The sequence below is a fragment of the Bactrocera dorsalis genome, chromosome 2, assembly GCF_023373825.1.
Source record: "Bactrocera dorsalis isolate Fly_Bdor chromosome 2, ASM2337382v1, whole genome shotgun sequence".
NCBI lineage: Eukaryota > Metazoa > Arthropoda > Insecta > Diptera > Tephritidae > Bactrocera > Bactrocera dorsalis.
The window spans coordinates 84,167,190-84,184,271 of NC_064304.1; the positions used below are offsets into that span (position 1 = coordinate 84,167,190).

The following is a 17,082-nucleotide window of genomic DNA, read 5'->3' on the forward strand; positions in this document are numbered from 1 at the left end:
CATTGTTATCCTTCCCATTTACTCTCTAAGCTCGCCTATTTATGTTGTGAGCTCTACCTTGTCGGTTCGGCTTAATGCGTTGAGGTCGCATGCGACTTGAGATTTAATGGCGTATGAAGTGGGTTCATTTTTGAGGTTAAGACAATTTTGAGATTTTGACAGCAAGCCAAGTGGCGTACTTGTGTGACTACTACGAGCGGGCGAACGAGGCGGGTTGCCAGATGCGACAGTTCATCTAAGCACATATTTTCTGTGTTATATACATTCATAATTTATCTGGCCGTATATTTGTTGGTACTCATATATGGCAAATGAAAGGGTTACGCTCCGGCGTTCATCTCAGTGCCTTTGCCTGTGTGCCGAAGTGCGTCGCTGTCATTTACTAATGTGTGACCTCCTTTCAAGTGGTTACGCTGCCACTCTATGCTCGCGCACTTTCCAAGTTGTTGGACGCCTGTGCATGGTAGTACTGAAAGTCATATTTCGTTCGCAAGGAAGTTGTGTGTTTATGTTCTTCCTTCACTTTCTCGAAGTGACCTTTTTCTGTTTTAAATGACATTTTTTATAATTGTGGAGCTCATTCAAAGGTATTAAGCATTTTATGGCATCTATTATTCAGTGAAACGAAGTTTTTAGTAGAAGTTAGAACAATTTAAAAATTAAGGGCGGAATAATTATCTTATGGAAACTATTTAATTGATGTTACACTGGAGTTGAGTTCAAACTGAAAATCCGAAATGGAGAGAAAATAGAATTCTTGCATATAATTCCATGACATTTTCCCTCTAGGAAAGAAGACTTAGGATATAAAGACTACTTGGACTCGGCAGCTTCACTTCAAACAATAAATGAAGTTCTCACTCGATTTATATATTTTTTGCACTCAGTCTAAGCTTCTCCAGAAATTCAGAACAATATGCTGACATTTCTTAAAAAAAGAAAGCGTTTTAAGATAATTTCCATAGCGCGGGTGTTTAATTAAAATTTCTACTAACCGCTTGCTCAATAGAAGGTTGTACAAGGAAAGTTTCACAGAGTTCGCAAGTAATTTAGTGATCAATCACCTAAAAAATCTTTGTCTCGAAACCGATTTTGGACCCATAGTCTTAATCTTTGCAAATTTCCAGCCTTCAAACGGCTAAAACGGAACATCTTACAGGGCTTTCGATGTTTAATAGAGACTTGATATCTAAATCTGATTCTTCATCCAAACCAATTCATTTCCCAAAGTGCCCTTGTGGCTTGGAACCCAATATATATGCAGCCACTACATCTACGGCATCTCTGCTTCTAAGGACATTCTCTGATGCAAAACGTTGTGAGATTATTGCTGTAATAGCATATATGTATATTGATGTTATTTATTTCATGCGTTGTTAGCTACATAAGTGTCTTCTCTGGCTGCGAAGATTCTTTCCTGAAAGACCTAAAAGATATTGTAGTTTTCTAGCGGTTTGAAGAGTCACCTGAGATCTAGTTCCGAGCAAAATATCCCGCCGCACATTACATCAGCCATTTTTGATCCTCCGTTATATGTAGAAATAACAAAAAATGTCTTTAGGAAAAAGCACCAAAGTCACCTTGCTCTATTTTGGCATAACAGTCGGTATTGAAAATCGCAAATTCACTGAAATCTTCTGAATAAGGCACATCCTTCTTAAAAATCTGAAGTTTAGTTCACCATGGGCATACTCCGTTGGTTTTGTAAGACGGCAATTTTTAATTCTGTACTTGGGGAAGTTAAAATTTATTATGGAACCTTAAACTAAAGAGTCAGATATAGGGTTAGTAGAGTTGAAATCCGGATGTCTGTCTGTCCGTCCGTCTCCCTGTCCGTCCGTGCAAGCTGTAACTTGAGTAAGAATTGAGATATCATGATGAAACTTGGTACACGTATTTCTTGGCTCCATAAGAAGGTTAAGTTCGAAGATGGGCAAAATCGGCCCACTGCCACGCCCACAAAATGGCGGAAACCGAAACCCTATAAAGTGTCACAACTAAGCCATAAATAAAGATATTAAAGTGAAATTTGGCACAAAGGATCGCATTAGAGAGGGGCATATTTAGTCGTAATTTTTTTGGAAAAGTGGGCGTGGCCCCGCCCCCTATTAAGTTTTTTGTACATATCTCGGAAACTACTATAGCTACGTCAACCAAACTGTATAGAGTCGTTTCCTTCCGGCATTTCCATATACAGTTCAAAAATGGAAGAAATCGGATAATAACCACGCCCACCTCCCATACAAAGGTTATGTTGAAAATCACTAAAAGTGCGTTAACCGACTAACAAAAAACGTCAGAAACACTAAATTTTACGGAAGGAATGGCAGAAGGAAGCTGTACCCAGTCTTTTTTTAAAAATTGAAAATGGGCGTGGCGTCGCCCACTTATGGACCAAAAACCATATCTCAGGAGCTACTCGACCGATTTCAGTGAAATTCGGTTTATAATATTTTTTTAACACCCTGATGACATGTACGAAATATGGGCGAAATCGGTTCACAACCACGCCTTCTTCCAATATAACGCTATTTTGAAATCCATCTGATGCCTTCTCTGTATAATACGAGTATGTATATACATTAGGAACCAAAATAAAAAAAAATATGTAAATGACGGATAATGAAATCTCGATTATCACCTTATCATGCGAGAGTATAAAATGTTCGGTGACACCCGAACTTAGCCCTTCCTTACTTGTTAATTCTGTACTTGGGGAAGTAAAAATTTATTATGGAACCTTAAACTACCATTCCACAACTCCAAAAATAGCTTTTTTGACTAACGTTTCCCTAACCCATCATTGGATCTAAACATATATTTTTTTAAATAAGATCGAAAAGTTGATGAAATTTTGATTTCATAATGTATGAAAGGTTATATCTGGCCACAAATTCGTGAAAAGGGTATTGGGAATTGATGGGTGCAATTCAGTTTTGCGTCGAAAATTCTCCAAAACGTCCAATATCAAAAATAAGTTGCATTAACCGACCGCAAAAATCTCCAATTTTGACTTCTTCTGACATGCTTGTGCGGTGTTGTTTGAAAACCAGAGAGTTTTCTCGCAAACTTCAGACCTTTAACGAGTCCATGTGTGATGAAAGTGCTATATCGATAGAAAATCATTTCCTATCGTCAATAAAGGCGTCCATTTTATGGCTGGTGAGTTTAAAAAAAATTGCCAAAATAAATTATAAAACTTGGAATAAAAATCACAAATGCAAATTCTACTCCATTTTTCCACACGAGTAGAGAGAAAAAACTCATTCAGGCGAAAGTAGTTGGTCACTGAAGCAGCAGTATTGACACCTGGTCAAATTGGCTGTGAAAATAAATGAAAGGGCACAAAAAATTCGACAAACTACTTTTCGCATGAACTCGAACAAAATCCAATAGCTAAATAAACTTTTATTTTGTGCTGAAATATTATTTTTGCAGGAACATGTATGCATACTGCTCCAATTGAATGCAAGCATTATTAGCTGCACCTATGCTCTGCGCAGACACCGCCACCGGCAATTCACGATTACATGAGCAGAGTCCCAAAATCCTTATGTGACTAGCTATAGTTAGAGCAGTTTTGACTTCGCCGCTTCTTTGAGCCGAACCGAGTCCAAATGACTCCGAATAAGTTTTGCTTGTGTGAACTGTGGCAGTTAGCCGGTTTTCTGTCTTTGGAAAGCAAATTTCACTTCGCCAAAATGCGAGTGTCCACCAGAGTGTCCGACAATGCTTTTAGTTTTATTTGCGTTGCTTTCTAACGCACAGTCTCCCCAAAATACCACAACACACCACGAATAGTTGTGTAAACAATCACGCCAAACCCTTAAGTGATTCTCTCTCCGAATGGACGCTCTTCTTGTGTGCCCACAAACAGACGTTTGCATTTGTGGCTTTGTGTGTGAAAGTTGGACAAGGGTCATTAAACAATTACTTACGAAAATACAATGTAATGGAGTTGATTACAGTCGTAGACACATTCAAGTGTTCTGCTTGGCCTAACTTCCAAAAAAAATTGGTGCGAGGTATACTTTTTGGCATGCATGGAAATTGTAGAGGAAGTTTGCGGAGATAGTTGTAAATTGAAAAAGTCGAGCGAGTTGGTGAAATTTGCATAGATTGCATTCTTTCTGAGTAAAGTGATTTTATTGTAGTGAAACTGATAACACTATGCAACAAATTTAAGAGTCATTGTCTGTGCGGGGAAGCAAAACAATTTTTAATGATGGTAAATGTGCACTGCTGAGCCACGTCGGAGAATTTTTGCAATGTTTAGCAATTCCAAATTTATTTGGTTAGATATCTAGTTGAATGAACAGAATACATTAAACTATTATTGAGATGCATCTTTTCGTATTTGTGTCAAAGCATTTCCTGCCGTTATATTCAGTGATTAACGCCCGAATGCCTTGAAAGATTAATGCCTAAAATGTACAGTGGATTTCTAGCCTCGAACCTTTCTAAAAATTACGTACAACAGTTTTCATGTCTTAAAAAAAATGTTACATATATTTGTCTGAGATTGCCAAGACGTATTTCCTCAAAGTAAAATCAAAAATATTTGCTTTGATAATCTCAAAGTATCAGGTCATAAACACTTGGGATTGGGTTCCACGAAATTCCTTTGGAAACAAAATCCGAACTTTTTCCAAATTTTTCAAGCCTGATTGCAGTATATAGTGCAAACTTCCTAAAGTATGTTTAGCACTAAATATGTGTTGTGAAAGGAAGAATAGAATTAGTTTAATTATTGACTTATAATTATTGATCGAAGTTCCAAACCTATATTCAAACGTAAAGTAGAGTCTCTTATCAGTTCACTTAATTCATTTATTGGAACTTGCCAATATTTTAAATAGTCATTTCAGAAAGGGAGCATTTTTACTACGCCGTATAAATATATTCCCGATCTAAACACATGAACTATGAAACAAATTCAACTTATTGGTGCTTTAGAGTTATATAATTAATTATTTGGCAAATTTTAATCATCAACTCATAAAAGATACCAGTTGGTTAAAGAAGAGTAGTCTGCTGACTTGTTGGGTAGTTAGTAAAACGAACAAGCAACTGATAAAATGAGATAGACTGGTATAAACACAAATCTTCAATGGTTAGCACCAGAGAAAACACTTTATATGCTTTTCAGAAAGGCCAGGACCAATGAGGTTTTTATCTTAGAATTGGATTTATAAGGCTTTGTCTATCATCATTTTTTTAAACAGAAAAAAGGTCGAGTTCACGCCTAAAGCGCAGGGAAGAATCGAATGGAATTTGCTCTTATGCTTCTCTTCCTTAGAACTTTATCTCTACCTCTCTTGGCAACATTATTCAATGTTTAATTCAAAATTGTATATAAACTCCTAAATCTATACCAACCAAAGAACAAATCAACACCATGCATTTTTTATAAATAATTTTACATCATCACCAAAACAAGTAAATTATTAATTTGCATGCAAAACAGAAATGGCAGACCTTAAAATTTGCTTTAGCACAATCGAAAAATATATTTACCAACACAATTTCTACTTGCAGGACGATCATAAGGCTTTCCGACGTCAACTGGAGGACAAACGTCCCATTGTCGAAAGCAATTTATTGAGTGGACGACAATATATTTCGAGTGAGCCACCTGTGTCGGACAACAGCGATACGGAAGGTGAGTAAAATCGGCATGACAATGCACAATGTTGTTACAAACACAATGCCAGGCGCTACCAATACACCCACACGCGCACTGGTATTGGCATGAAGACGCAAATAAACAGGGATATTTATATGCACCTATGTATATGTGTTTGATGTATCAATAAATAATCAATGAAGCGCACACACATAAAAACAAAACATTTTACATATATATGTATGTGTATGTGTGTGTACACATGAAGAGCAAGTCCTTGTCTGGCGTTAATAGCATTAAACAGTCGGGATCATCATGCGACACTCAATTGCTTTTCCAAAAAAGGCCTACGTTGGGCAATAGCCATGCACATATACATATCTGTCGATATACAAGTGTATGCGTTGTTGGCAGAAACCAAATCAATTGTATATACGTATGTATGTGTGTGAGTTAAATGGTATATGTTTGTGCAGCTACAAAAACAAAAGCAAACAATTACCCATCAGAATTGTGTCAATTCAAACACATTGCAACACCATCAACTGCTCAGTAGGCCATTTTCAGCCGACGATAAGTGGTGGAATGTTGCTGACAAGCAATTGCTGTTGCTGTTGCTATTATTGTTGTGGTAGAAGACAGTAACGTCAATTGATATTTGCTTCTAATTGGAGTGTATTGTTAGCTATCCAACTAAAATCGAAGATGTGGTTGTTATGTTTAAGTACAACCCACCTAAAATGTAATATAGTATATATGTATATCAGCATTAGAGTCTCTGTTACTGCCCAATTTGATATTTGTTGGCAAACGCTTCCAGTAGTTACAGTTTTGGCCTTAAAATAAGTAGCTCTTTGCTGTCAACTTAAACCGTGTTTCTCCCATTCTGCTCTCATAAAATATAACATGGGATTTTTTGATGTTTTGCATTAATGATGTTCTAAAGCACAATTTTTCGGTCTACAAAGAAGATCTACAAGGTTTGTGCCATTAATGACCTTCCCTAAAAATTAAGCATTTATACAAGTGCCTTTTGCATTCTGTGTTGCTTATACGACATGGTGTCCCCTATAAAATAATCGTTTTAGAAGTTTGCAATGATGATAATGGTGAACAAAAACGTAAAAAGAGATGAATATATTAACAATTATGTACCGGATACTCTTGAAACCCGATTACCTGCTATTGCTTGCTTACTTAAATATATATGGAACATGAAAGCAAAAATAGGAAGTAGTAAAAAGCCAATATTCCATAAACTTTATACCGGGTACTCTTGAAAACCGATTACTACTACATGTTTCCCAAAAAAAGCAACGTGCAAAAAAAATAGAAAATAGCGAAAACAAAATATTTCATAAATTTTATACCGGGTACTCTAGAAAACCGATTACTTTCTTTTGTCTGCTTCATAAAAAATGCAATATGTACATATATCACAATTACCGCAAAAATTGGTTTAAACCCCAATTATTTCTAAAAAAAACATTTTTTGTCTGAAAATTTGCTTTATTTCCCGACATAACCTAATTTAAATCGATATATTCATATCATCATCTAATGTTTTATTTCACGAAATAGAAGCTCACTTCAGAAGAAATACAACAACAGATTGCCACATTCGAGTTACGGGGCGAGAAGTATGTAACATCAGCAGTTCAAGTCTTTCTGATGGCTTTCAAGACAATATTGAGTAGAACAAAGAGTTCAGAGTAGTATTTACTCACTCTCCACAAAGTTATGCATTAAAATAATGCAAGTAATAAGCGATGAACATGCTGAAAAACTTTCACCTTAACTTCATAGAATCCTCAGACAACCACTAATCATATTAAAATATGTTATGCACCGGTCCGTTCCGCATTAGCGCGTTGCGTTAGGCAATTTTCAGACTAATACCACTCGGACTAAAATTTCTTTCGGATACCCTAAATAACTGTGTATCAACTCTATCCTCATACATAAAAAATAAAAAAAAAATCACTTAAAATATTGCTTGCAATCGAATACTGAATTTTATTTGAAATGGCAAACAACTTCAACCATTAGTTTTTACTGTCAGTGGGGGAGAGTGGAGAGATATTTATGCTCATACCCACACAGCTCACTCACGTCTACGCACATATGAAGCGCAAAAAGTATCACATATCCTGCCGGTAAACGGTACTGCCACTCATAGCTATTTCATAGATAGTTTATTTTAGATAAATGCCAGTCTACAGTCGTTCTTGATTATGCTGTCGAAAATGATATTTAATTAGCCTATTGTATGGCTTTTAGTAGCTTTTTATTACTATAGAAAGTTATGCCGACCGGAAACTTTTAATAGTTCAACATGTACCCCTAGCATTAGCTTGATTCCAGAACTCCACAAAAGTTTCCACATTTCATCATAATTAGTAAGGTGCTTCCATTTCTCTAGTAGATAGGGCGCACATATGAAACCCCATTCTTTTCCCAGAAACCAAAAATGTGGCACATATAACTCTTTTAAATTTGTCTTACTTATTTACTAAAACAAAAGTGGATCTTAATGAAGAAGTGGTTGGCAAGTATATTTCATACATGTACATTTTTCAGTCATACTGTCAGACATTAATTGGATCGTCAAGCCAACCAATCTTACCCAAAAAATGATACCTTGTACTCTCCTCCTCTCCAATTAATATCGAAATAGTTTTTCAAACGGACAGAGCTAGTTTGTCTGTTAAACAGGGAATGGTGGTTGGTTATTTTGTTGTTGGGAAAGAAAATAGTTCCAAGGTATTTTTGAAAAGTATCGCTAAAAGTCCCCTTTAGCTCTTTCTTCTTGACTTTTTAACTATATCTCACACCACGGGCATGCTTGCAGAAGTTCAGATGCTGAACCCAATTTTCAGTGGCTTTCAAGCATAAATTGGACGATACTGTTGCAACTTCACTTTCGATATTCGTACGAAGTTCTTCAATTATCGCTGGATTATTGGCATACTCTTGACGTAGTCTCACAGGAAATACTCCAACGGCGTCGAATCACACGGCCGAGGGGCCATTTCGTGCGATAACACGTTCAACAAACTTGATTTTCAATAAATCGATTGCGACAATCGCTATATGGCTTGTGGCGCCGTCCTGTTGGAACCACATATTTTCGTAGTCCATATCATTCAATTCGGGTCAAAAGTATTCGGTTATAATTGAGCAATAGCGATTCCCATTCACAGTAACGTTCCGGGCTTGATAATTTTTTCGGGTTGCAATGGTGACCCATGATAGATAGCTTTCAGATAGCTTTGTAACTGCTTGTTTCATTATTACTCCGAGTTTTTTGTCATTAAGGACAAGGGTTTCTAAGAGAATAGCGCAATGTTACCTTCAAAATGACAACAAGTTATTGAACAAAAGGATTCGGATAATCTTAAATATGCTATGCTATAAAATTTCAATTAAAATCAGAAATAATGAATTGATTTTTACTGGAGCTAATATAATAGATTTATTTTAACTTTCCACGGTTTACAAATAGAATCTCCTGACAGAAATCGAACGTGCCATAAAATCATTAGACTTATATACATTTTTAGAAAAGTTTGCTCGGTAGGAGAACATGTTTTCATCGGCGTATATTTTTCAATTAAAATGCGAAAGAGTGGGGAAAAAACCTTATTGGCTCGGCTTCTAAATGATTAATTGAGGCGTATTTATTTACATCTGACTATGTTCTGTGCGCTAAACTTTGGAGAATAATGAATCGAACAAGCAATTGGTATAAATCTGAAAGCATTAAATATTGAGATAGAATTGGAAAAAATTTGGTCATCTCTGATGTGGTAGAAAGTTACTGTGGCAGGTTAGGTAGGGTAAGCCTAATCTATCGGATATAGATCGTTAAAACAAGGAACAACTCGCTTTTATTATAACAATATTGATTGCAATCCCTTAGTTGCTTAAAAGAGAGTGGTAACAGCTCAAAGTAGTACTGGTGCTAAATGAACCAGTACGAAATAAATGTATTTCCCTACGGGATTATTAACTCCGCTGTGGAGTTCAGCTCCTTTTTTGTGGCCACATCCGACCATAAACACATTAAACCAATTTACTTTAGCCTTTAAGCGCTCGCTGCATGTCCAAACACACAAACACATCTGCACACATATATGGCTACACGAGAGATATGTGTATGTGTGAGTGGAATTTTCGATAATGTTAATATTGAGCGCAACAACAAGTTGCCACATGTTCACACTTTCATGCATGCGGACTCGCTGCGACCGTTTGCATGCCGATTGGCGAAAGCCAGACAAAAGCACTTATCAACACGCTGGTGAAAAACAGAGTTGGAAAGTGCGAAAAGTTCAAAAGAGGAAAGCGAAACGAAAAGTACACAGAAATGCTGCTTTTAATGTGATTTTGACTTTACTGCAAAGTGAGCATGCATGCGTGTATGTGTGTGTATGTGGTTTTGGCAATTTCACTATCGCACACATATTAAATGCGCAAACGGCTGGTCAGTGCAACCATTAAGTGTGCATAGTGTTGCCACCTCGCTCTGCCACACACTCACCCTTTGCATGTGCCGTTATGCGAGCGCTTAGCCAGACTGGGCGGCGTCAATGGCCTAATCGTAGGTAATTGTTAATAATGTTAACGCATAATTACTGCCGTTAGTTGCGTGCAATTGGGTGGCTTAAATGGCGTTGCCAGAGTTGTTTAATAAAATAAAATGTGACTAAAAGCGTCGTAAAAGCGAACATTGCCGTTAAGAATATGGTGGTGCAAATTGAATTTGTTGTTGACATTGCTTTTGTTGTTGTTATGCTTAAAACTGCTAACTGAAGCGTGCGCTAAATGGCCGACGATAAGGTTATACAAGGTCAGCGGCGCAACGTTGGTTGATAGAGAGTAGATATTGCTTAAGGTCTTTATTTCAAACTGCCCTGGGATACCAAAACTTAAAATATATAATTTTCATCGACCTTAAAACGGTGTAATAAGTATAATCAGGTAATTGTTGGAGTTGTAATGGAATCTTTCGCTAGAAAAAAGTACATTTGAGGTACAACAGAGAGAAGTCGAAGTCAGAAGAAGAAGACGATATGTTCATTGTACTGCTCGACCACGAGGTTTATAAAAAAAATAATGGGAACAATTTTTGGAAAAAATATTAATTCATACTTACTAACACATTAATGTTGTCACCTTCACAATAGTCCCTACTCGATATTATATGTAGCAGTTATACCACACCAGAGCACACTTCTCAAAGACAAAAGAAAACAAGAAAAACCTTAGCTCTTTCAGGCCACTAACTTGAATTTTCTAAAAATGTCTGATTTATTTAAAATTAACTTTCTAATTTGCAAATTCTATAGATTTCTGGTTGTACAGCCGGATTGTTCTGAAATTAAAGTAAATGGTCTATAAATCAACTGCAAAATAATAATTGAAACTCGCCGAATAATAATTGAAAATATGTACATAAACACTTAGATGAAAAACATGCCGGGGAAACGTTATCACAATATTCACAGCGGTGGTATTTCCATAACTACTATTCTAAAGATAGTAGGGTTAAGGGTTTTGTGGTGAAACCTTTCCCAAGTACTAGAAATTGGATTTCAGTCATTGGTCAATTATTATTTTGTTTTTTTTTTTCGATCCAGAGTTATGAAGAGAAGCATACCCAAGTCGCTGATCATAGTAGTGAGTCTCTGTTTGATTTGCCATTCGTAAGTGAAGCCTTCTCGTATTTTCTTTTTGGCAGGAGCAATTGAGTTTAGTAAAATACTAATACTTTTATTTTTATGGGAAACTGAATCTAATTTTAAAAGTACAATATTAAAGTAGTTAAAAAGCATTATACGATTATATAAAACAACAGTAGCAGCGAGTGCGATGGCATAGTCTTTGAATATTTTCCTGTTCACCACTATACCCAGCCGCTTTGTCCAAACAAAACACTTCGAAATAAGGAATAATATTAGAGCTACTTTTTGTGTGATCAGATAAAATATCATAATAGCAATAAGGTTGGTTCTTATTATTTTAAAGGCACCATGTTATTACTAGCTAGTTATGTTCACCTAATGGTTAACTCTCTGTCCGTCCACTCGTCCGTCCATCCGTGCAAGCTGTAACTTGAGTAAAAATTTAAATACTTCAATAAAACTTGATATGCGCGTTCCATGGCAAAAAAGTTACGAGTTCGTAGATGGTCTTAATCGGACCACTGCCACTCCCATAAAACGCCAATAACCGAAAACCTATAAAGTGTCATAACTAAGTACAAAAGACATAAAACTCAAATATGGCACAGGGGATCGCAGTAGCAAACGGCACATGTGAACACAAAATTTTGAAAAAGCCCATCCCTCTAATAAATTTAATGTACCTATCTCCTAAGCCACCAAAGCTACAAATTTTCCCAGGGCAAATATTATCACAAGGCAAACCCACTCTCACCATATAACGGTACAATTAAAAACTACTAAAAGTGCGATAAATCAATAACTAAACCCACAAGAGACATTTAATTTTATCTTCGAGATGATGTGACGGAGCTTTAATGGAGCCGGGGTCAAAATTGGACGATGGGCGTTGCATCGTCCACGTTTAGAGGAAAACACATATCTCGAGACTCGACCGGCCGATTTGAAACAAATTTGGCATGTGACATTTTGCTGATATTCTTATGTTACAGTATGTGAATGGGACTACAGCCGCGCTTACTTCGCATACAACATAATTTTAAATTCCATTTGATTCTTTCCTTTCGAGGATGTAAATCAACAAGTAATTAATATAGTAGGATGAGACTTCGCACGAATAATCCCATTAGAATTTGCCACCTTTTGGCTAAAAATTGTCCAAAACCAACGAAAGCTATTCAAGCCACTAGGTATCGAATATGTGGACCACAAAGTCTTTAGTTGACTTTTTACCGAAAATATTGGTCAATGTGTCAGATTTATAATTGAAATTCACAGAGAATCCTTTCCTGACAGTGCTACGAATGGGCTGAATTCGGTCAATACTTCCCTGAACCCTCATATACCTAATAAAAAGATTTTTGAACCAGGTGACTTTATATCGCATATATCGGCCAATATATGAGTTATCTTAATGAAAATGAGAGAGCGTATGATTGGCGATTGTATGTGAGGAACCTTAATGAAACGGGGGGAAACTTTTTGTTAGTATGTTGCAAGTTAATAGTATGTGGTATTGGAAAACAAGATGAAATCATGTCGATAGTAATGCGCTCAACAAAATTCAATCAAATTATTGTTTGGTTGGATGTATGGCGTGTAGCGCCGTCTTGTTGGAATCACATTTCGTCCACATCAACATCCTCCAATTCAGGCACCAGCAAGTAATTAATCACGACTCTATAGCGTTCCCCATTGACTTTGACATTATAGTTGGCTTAATTTTTGAGTTATTATGAACCAATGATTCACGCTACCCATACCCGTACACCAAGCAGTTACATTTTGATCATCACTGCAAAGGCGACAATTTTATTCATTAACATACCAAAATGACAACCAAAAATGAGCTTTTTTATCCAACAATAAAATTTTCTTGTGAATATCGGGATCGGCGATCATCTTTTTCATCGTTTTGGTCACACTCACCGCACGTGCAATTTGTTCGATGGTCGTTCAGCTTTAAATCTTGCCAAATTTGCAAATAGCTTTCCGAAGTAAGTCATTATATTATGAAATGGCAAAGCAAACGGAATATATGTAAATTAAATAAGAGCTGTCAAAAAGCTGCCGCATTGAAAAAAAACCATATATATCCTAGACAAATCTGAAGGTAGATTTTCGGATCTGTAGCCGATCTAAAATTTGTGGGGTTTTTGAATTTGAATTCAAAAATTTTCAATCGCATCCGTTTAGTTAATGGTGGTGGTTTGATCCCTGCACATTTTGACTACAACACAAAAAATTAATTTAAAATAGCAAACCTTGTCTTAAATTTGAATAAGCAAACTTGTTAGCAGTGGAGAAAACATTAAATAATAGTTATGCCAGCTTAATGAAGAATACGTACATTCTCTTTTACCGAATTCGACTCGCCAACTTCCTTAATCAAATTTCTTCCTTATAAAGACAGCGAAACTTGCAAACCAAGTATGAAAATAGTACCAGATAAGCTCTTTGCCCCTTAAGAAATCACCCAATTTTCAAACTATGTATTTACTTTTTCCGTCAATTCCGTACAAACCTTTCTTAAACGTCTAATATTATTATGTGTGTGTCACAACGACATCTCCTCTGTGCAAGAAAATGGAATTATAACTTTTCCCCAGAAACCGAATATCCCAAAACACAGTTTATTGATCGTTTCCGCTGCAATTGCTAAACCATCCAGCAGAAATGTGGAAATGTGTGTACCTGAAAGCATACACGCACACATTCACAGCTGCGCTGATATGCATAATGCTGCAGGCGCTCAACCTTCGCTCCGTCGAGTACTAGTTTTTCGCAAATTTCATCGCTTTTCGATGCGAAATTGATGCAAAACAAACCAAACAATAACAAAAATAGTATAGGAGCCGCACAGAAGAAAGGCAACAATAATAAAAAGCTTAAACAAAATTGAATTCATCGAATTGTATTCACTGATTGTGAATGGGATAAAAGTGAAATGATATGCAAATCAAGTGGCGCTGCAGCAGCGCTCAGAGCATAGCACCGAAAATCGTATGAAATATGCTCGACACACTTTCCAAGCAGGATATGTCGAACCGGCGCTCTTCTGTGTGAGTGACGAGGTGTGAGTGTGTTTGTGTGCCGCATGTGCGCCCAGAGCTGACCTGTTTCGTTTATGCACGTAGCATTGTTCGTCTGCCGTGCAGCTTCATCGATTTATTGCATTGCAGCAGTTTGTCAGTGGCCCGCAGGCCAACTGAATATTCATGCCAGCATCCGCAATCCCCCGCTGTCTCCCTTCTTTCTTGGTCTGCTTTTACTTTTCGTCGAACGTTTACCATCAACCATTATGCTTATCACTTAATTTGATATTTGGTATTTCAATTCTGCCACGAGCAAATTCTTTGTACCACCCTGTCCACAGCTTTTCTTGCTTGTCACTGTCACTCTCTTTGCCATTTCTTCGTTTATTCCTTGCCGTCTTTCCTATGATGCAGTTACAATTTGAATTTTTCCTCAGATGTTTCTCTTCCAATCCACATTGTGTGCGCACATACCCTTGTTTTGTTGCACAATTTTGGGCGTGTTATGCTTTCTCTGGTTATTTTGCATACTTTTGGGCGTTTGTACTTCTTCTTAGGTTGTTGCATACTTTTAGTCGTTTGGGCTTGTAGCAATATATGTAACTTAAATTTTTTTTTCGTTTTTTTTTTCTCTATGTAAATTCAGTAGTAAATTTAAAAAATTTAGTGGGTTAAAGAATTCCAAGTTTTTTCTTGTGGAGTGTTTTTTTAGTCAAAAATTGGAAGAAGAAGAAATTGCAGCGCAATTGGCGTATTTTGTATTGACAATCGACTATATGCGATTTGGTGAGTTCGATGAAATGGAATTTGTTTTGGATTTGTTTTCGTTGTTTAGTTGAAAAATTTTGTGTGATTGCGCACAATCTTGTTACTTTATATCACTGAGAATCATGTTTTCGTGCACTTGCCTCACATTCTCTATACCATTTTGTTAGAAAACAAGAACGAAATTTTAAAAAATAGTTTCAAGAAAAAAACTTGTTTTTCGGGCAATATTCGGATTTGGTTAATTCACATAGATTCTATAGATGGATATTTGCCGATTATAGCATCTCTCAAATTATGTTTAACAGCTTTCTACTTAGTACGATTTACGTTTACTTGAAAACGGTCTTCAGTCTCGCGGTTTAACTCTTCACTGCGACCAAATATTTTTCAAGCGTGCAACCTCGTAATCTGAAGATAGGAACAAAAAGTTTGACCTTACATGCAGTATTTTATATTTTTAATGATATATATACATGCTTTTGAAATATTCCTACCAAATCAGAGCATAAATACGATTTGTAGTAATAATTCGTATACAGCGCCACCTCTCAATGTTTTTTACATCTCAAGCTTTTACTACGGGGTTGAATGACATTGTGACAAGTTTGTAATGGGTGCTATTCTTATGTGATACCGTAAATATCTTTTAATGCAATATTCAAAGGTAATTTCTGTTCAACTTAAATAATAATTTTTGACTTCAAATAAATTTTTTTATTTTTTTTTCATTTAACGATTTTTAAACCCTAAACAGTGTATATTAAGTTGCCACGAGTTGTACAACAACCAAAAAGAACTGTTCGAGACTCTATAAAGTATCAGCGAGTCGGGAGGGAGTACACGAACTAGTCCCTCAGTGTTTTAGATATCGATCTGCAACACGTTCTTCCACAAGAAGAACCGATATCGGACAACTGTAAGATATAAGCAACCATAGATACCGCAAAAGCTCAAGCCCTTGTATTCAAAAATTGTTTATTCGCTAGCTAAGATTCTGAAATTGGCATGGATTATCGTTTGAGGCAACGGTGCAATCTTCGAACATACTGTTAAGATCAGAGCACTATAGCCCTTGAACTGAGCGATTAAATCAAGCTAATAAGCAAGCAATATATTGTTAGGCTATAAAAAATGCAGCTGTGAAGGGTATTATGGCTTTGATGTAACTAAAATTAACTTTTTTGTTTTTGTTTTTTTTTTTTTTGGATTTTCATTTGTTATCGATTCCAAGTTGCAATATTAGAACCACCTTGGCGTATAAGTAACATTTTACTAAGAGCTTCAAAACTTCAAGATTTGCTTTGGATTTTTAAATTTACCCGAAACTTTGAATATTATGAAGGTTTTGTCTTCCAAATACAACAATTTAGTATTTCTAAATTGAAAATAAAACTGCAAATTTCAAAAATTTAACTATGAACATAACACTGTTCGAAAAGAATACATATTATTCCCATAACTGCTGCTGAGCACATCTTTGAGTGAGTAAAATCAAACCAAAGCCACAGCCAGTTACTCCATAGGATCATTTTATATCACAGCAGCTTTGTTTAAAGCAGAAGAAATAATGCATATGTTACCCGACGGAATAATGAAAGGGAGATGGAGACCGAGGTTAACATATTTAGTGTGATGACATGTGAAACATATAGAAATTGTTGTGAGTTCTACACATCTGCTCGCCTTTATAAGGATTAAAAATATTAGCAATGCAGCTGCGGAGTTGACTCGCTATAGTTTAGAATGCAAATTAGGATTACAGCTAACTATTTAATTTGCTTTTAGAAAAACGCTCTACAAACAGCTACCATTAAAACAAAAATGTAGAGTAATATGTCAAATATCGAATGCTTAACTCAAAACAAACCTCTTCACATCCACACAAAACAACAACAAATTCGAGATAAATTTGTTTATCAATATTCCTTGTCTTAGTTATCAATTCAAATACCCGCTGTCGGATAAA

The 17,082-nt window shown here is 36.2% G+C and overlaps 1 protein-coding gene across 1 annotated transcript in view; it reads left to right on the forward strand.

Annotated features, from left to right (window-relative positions):
- Window positions 1-17,082, forward strand: part of LOC105228551 (dystrophin, isoforms A/C/F/G/H) — a 363,859-nt gene that overhangs the window by 328,683 nt on the left and 18,094 nt on the right. The window contains exon 24 of the mRNA XM_049447466.1: window positions 5,539-5,662. Within this exon, the coding sequence (XP_049303423.1) occupies window positions 5,539-5,662 (124 nt within the window). The remainder of the gene's footprint in view (window positions 1-5,538; window positions 5,663-17,082) is intronic.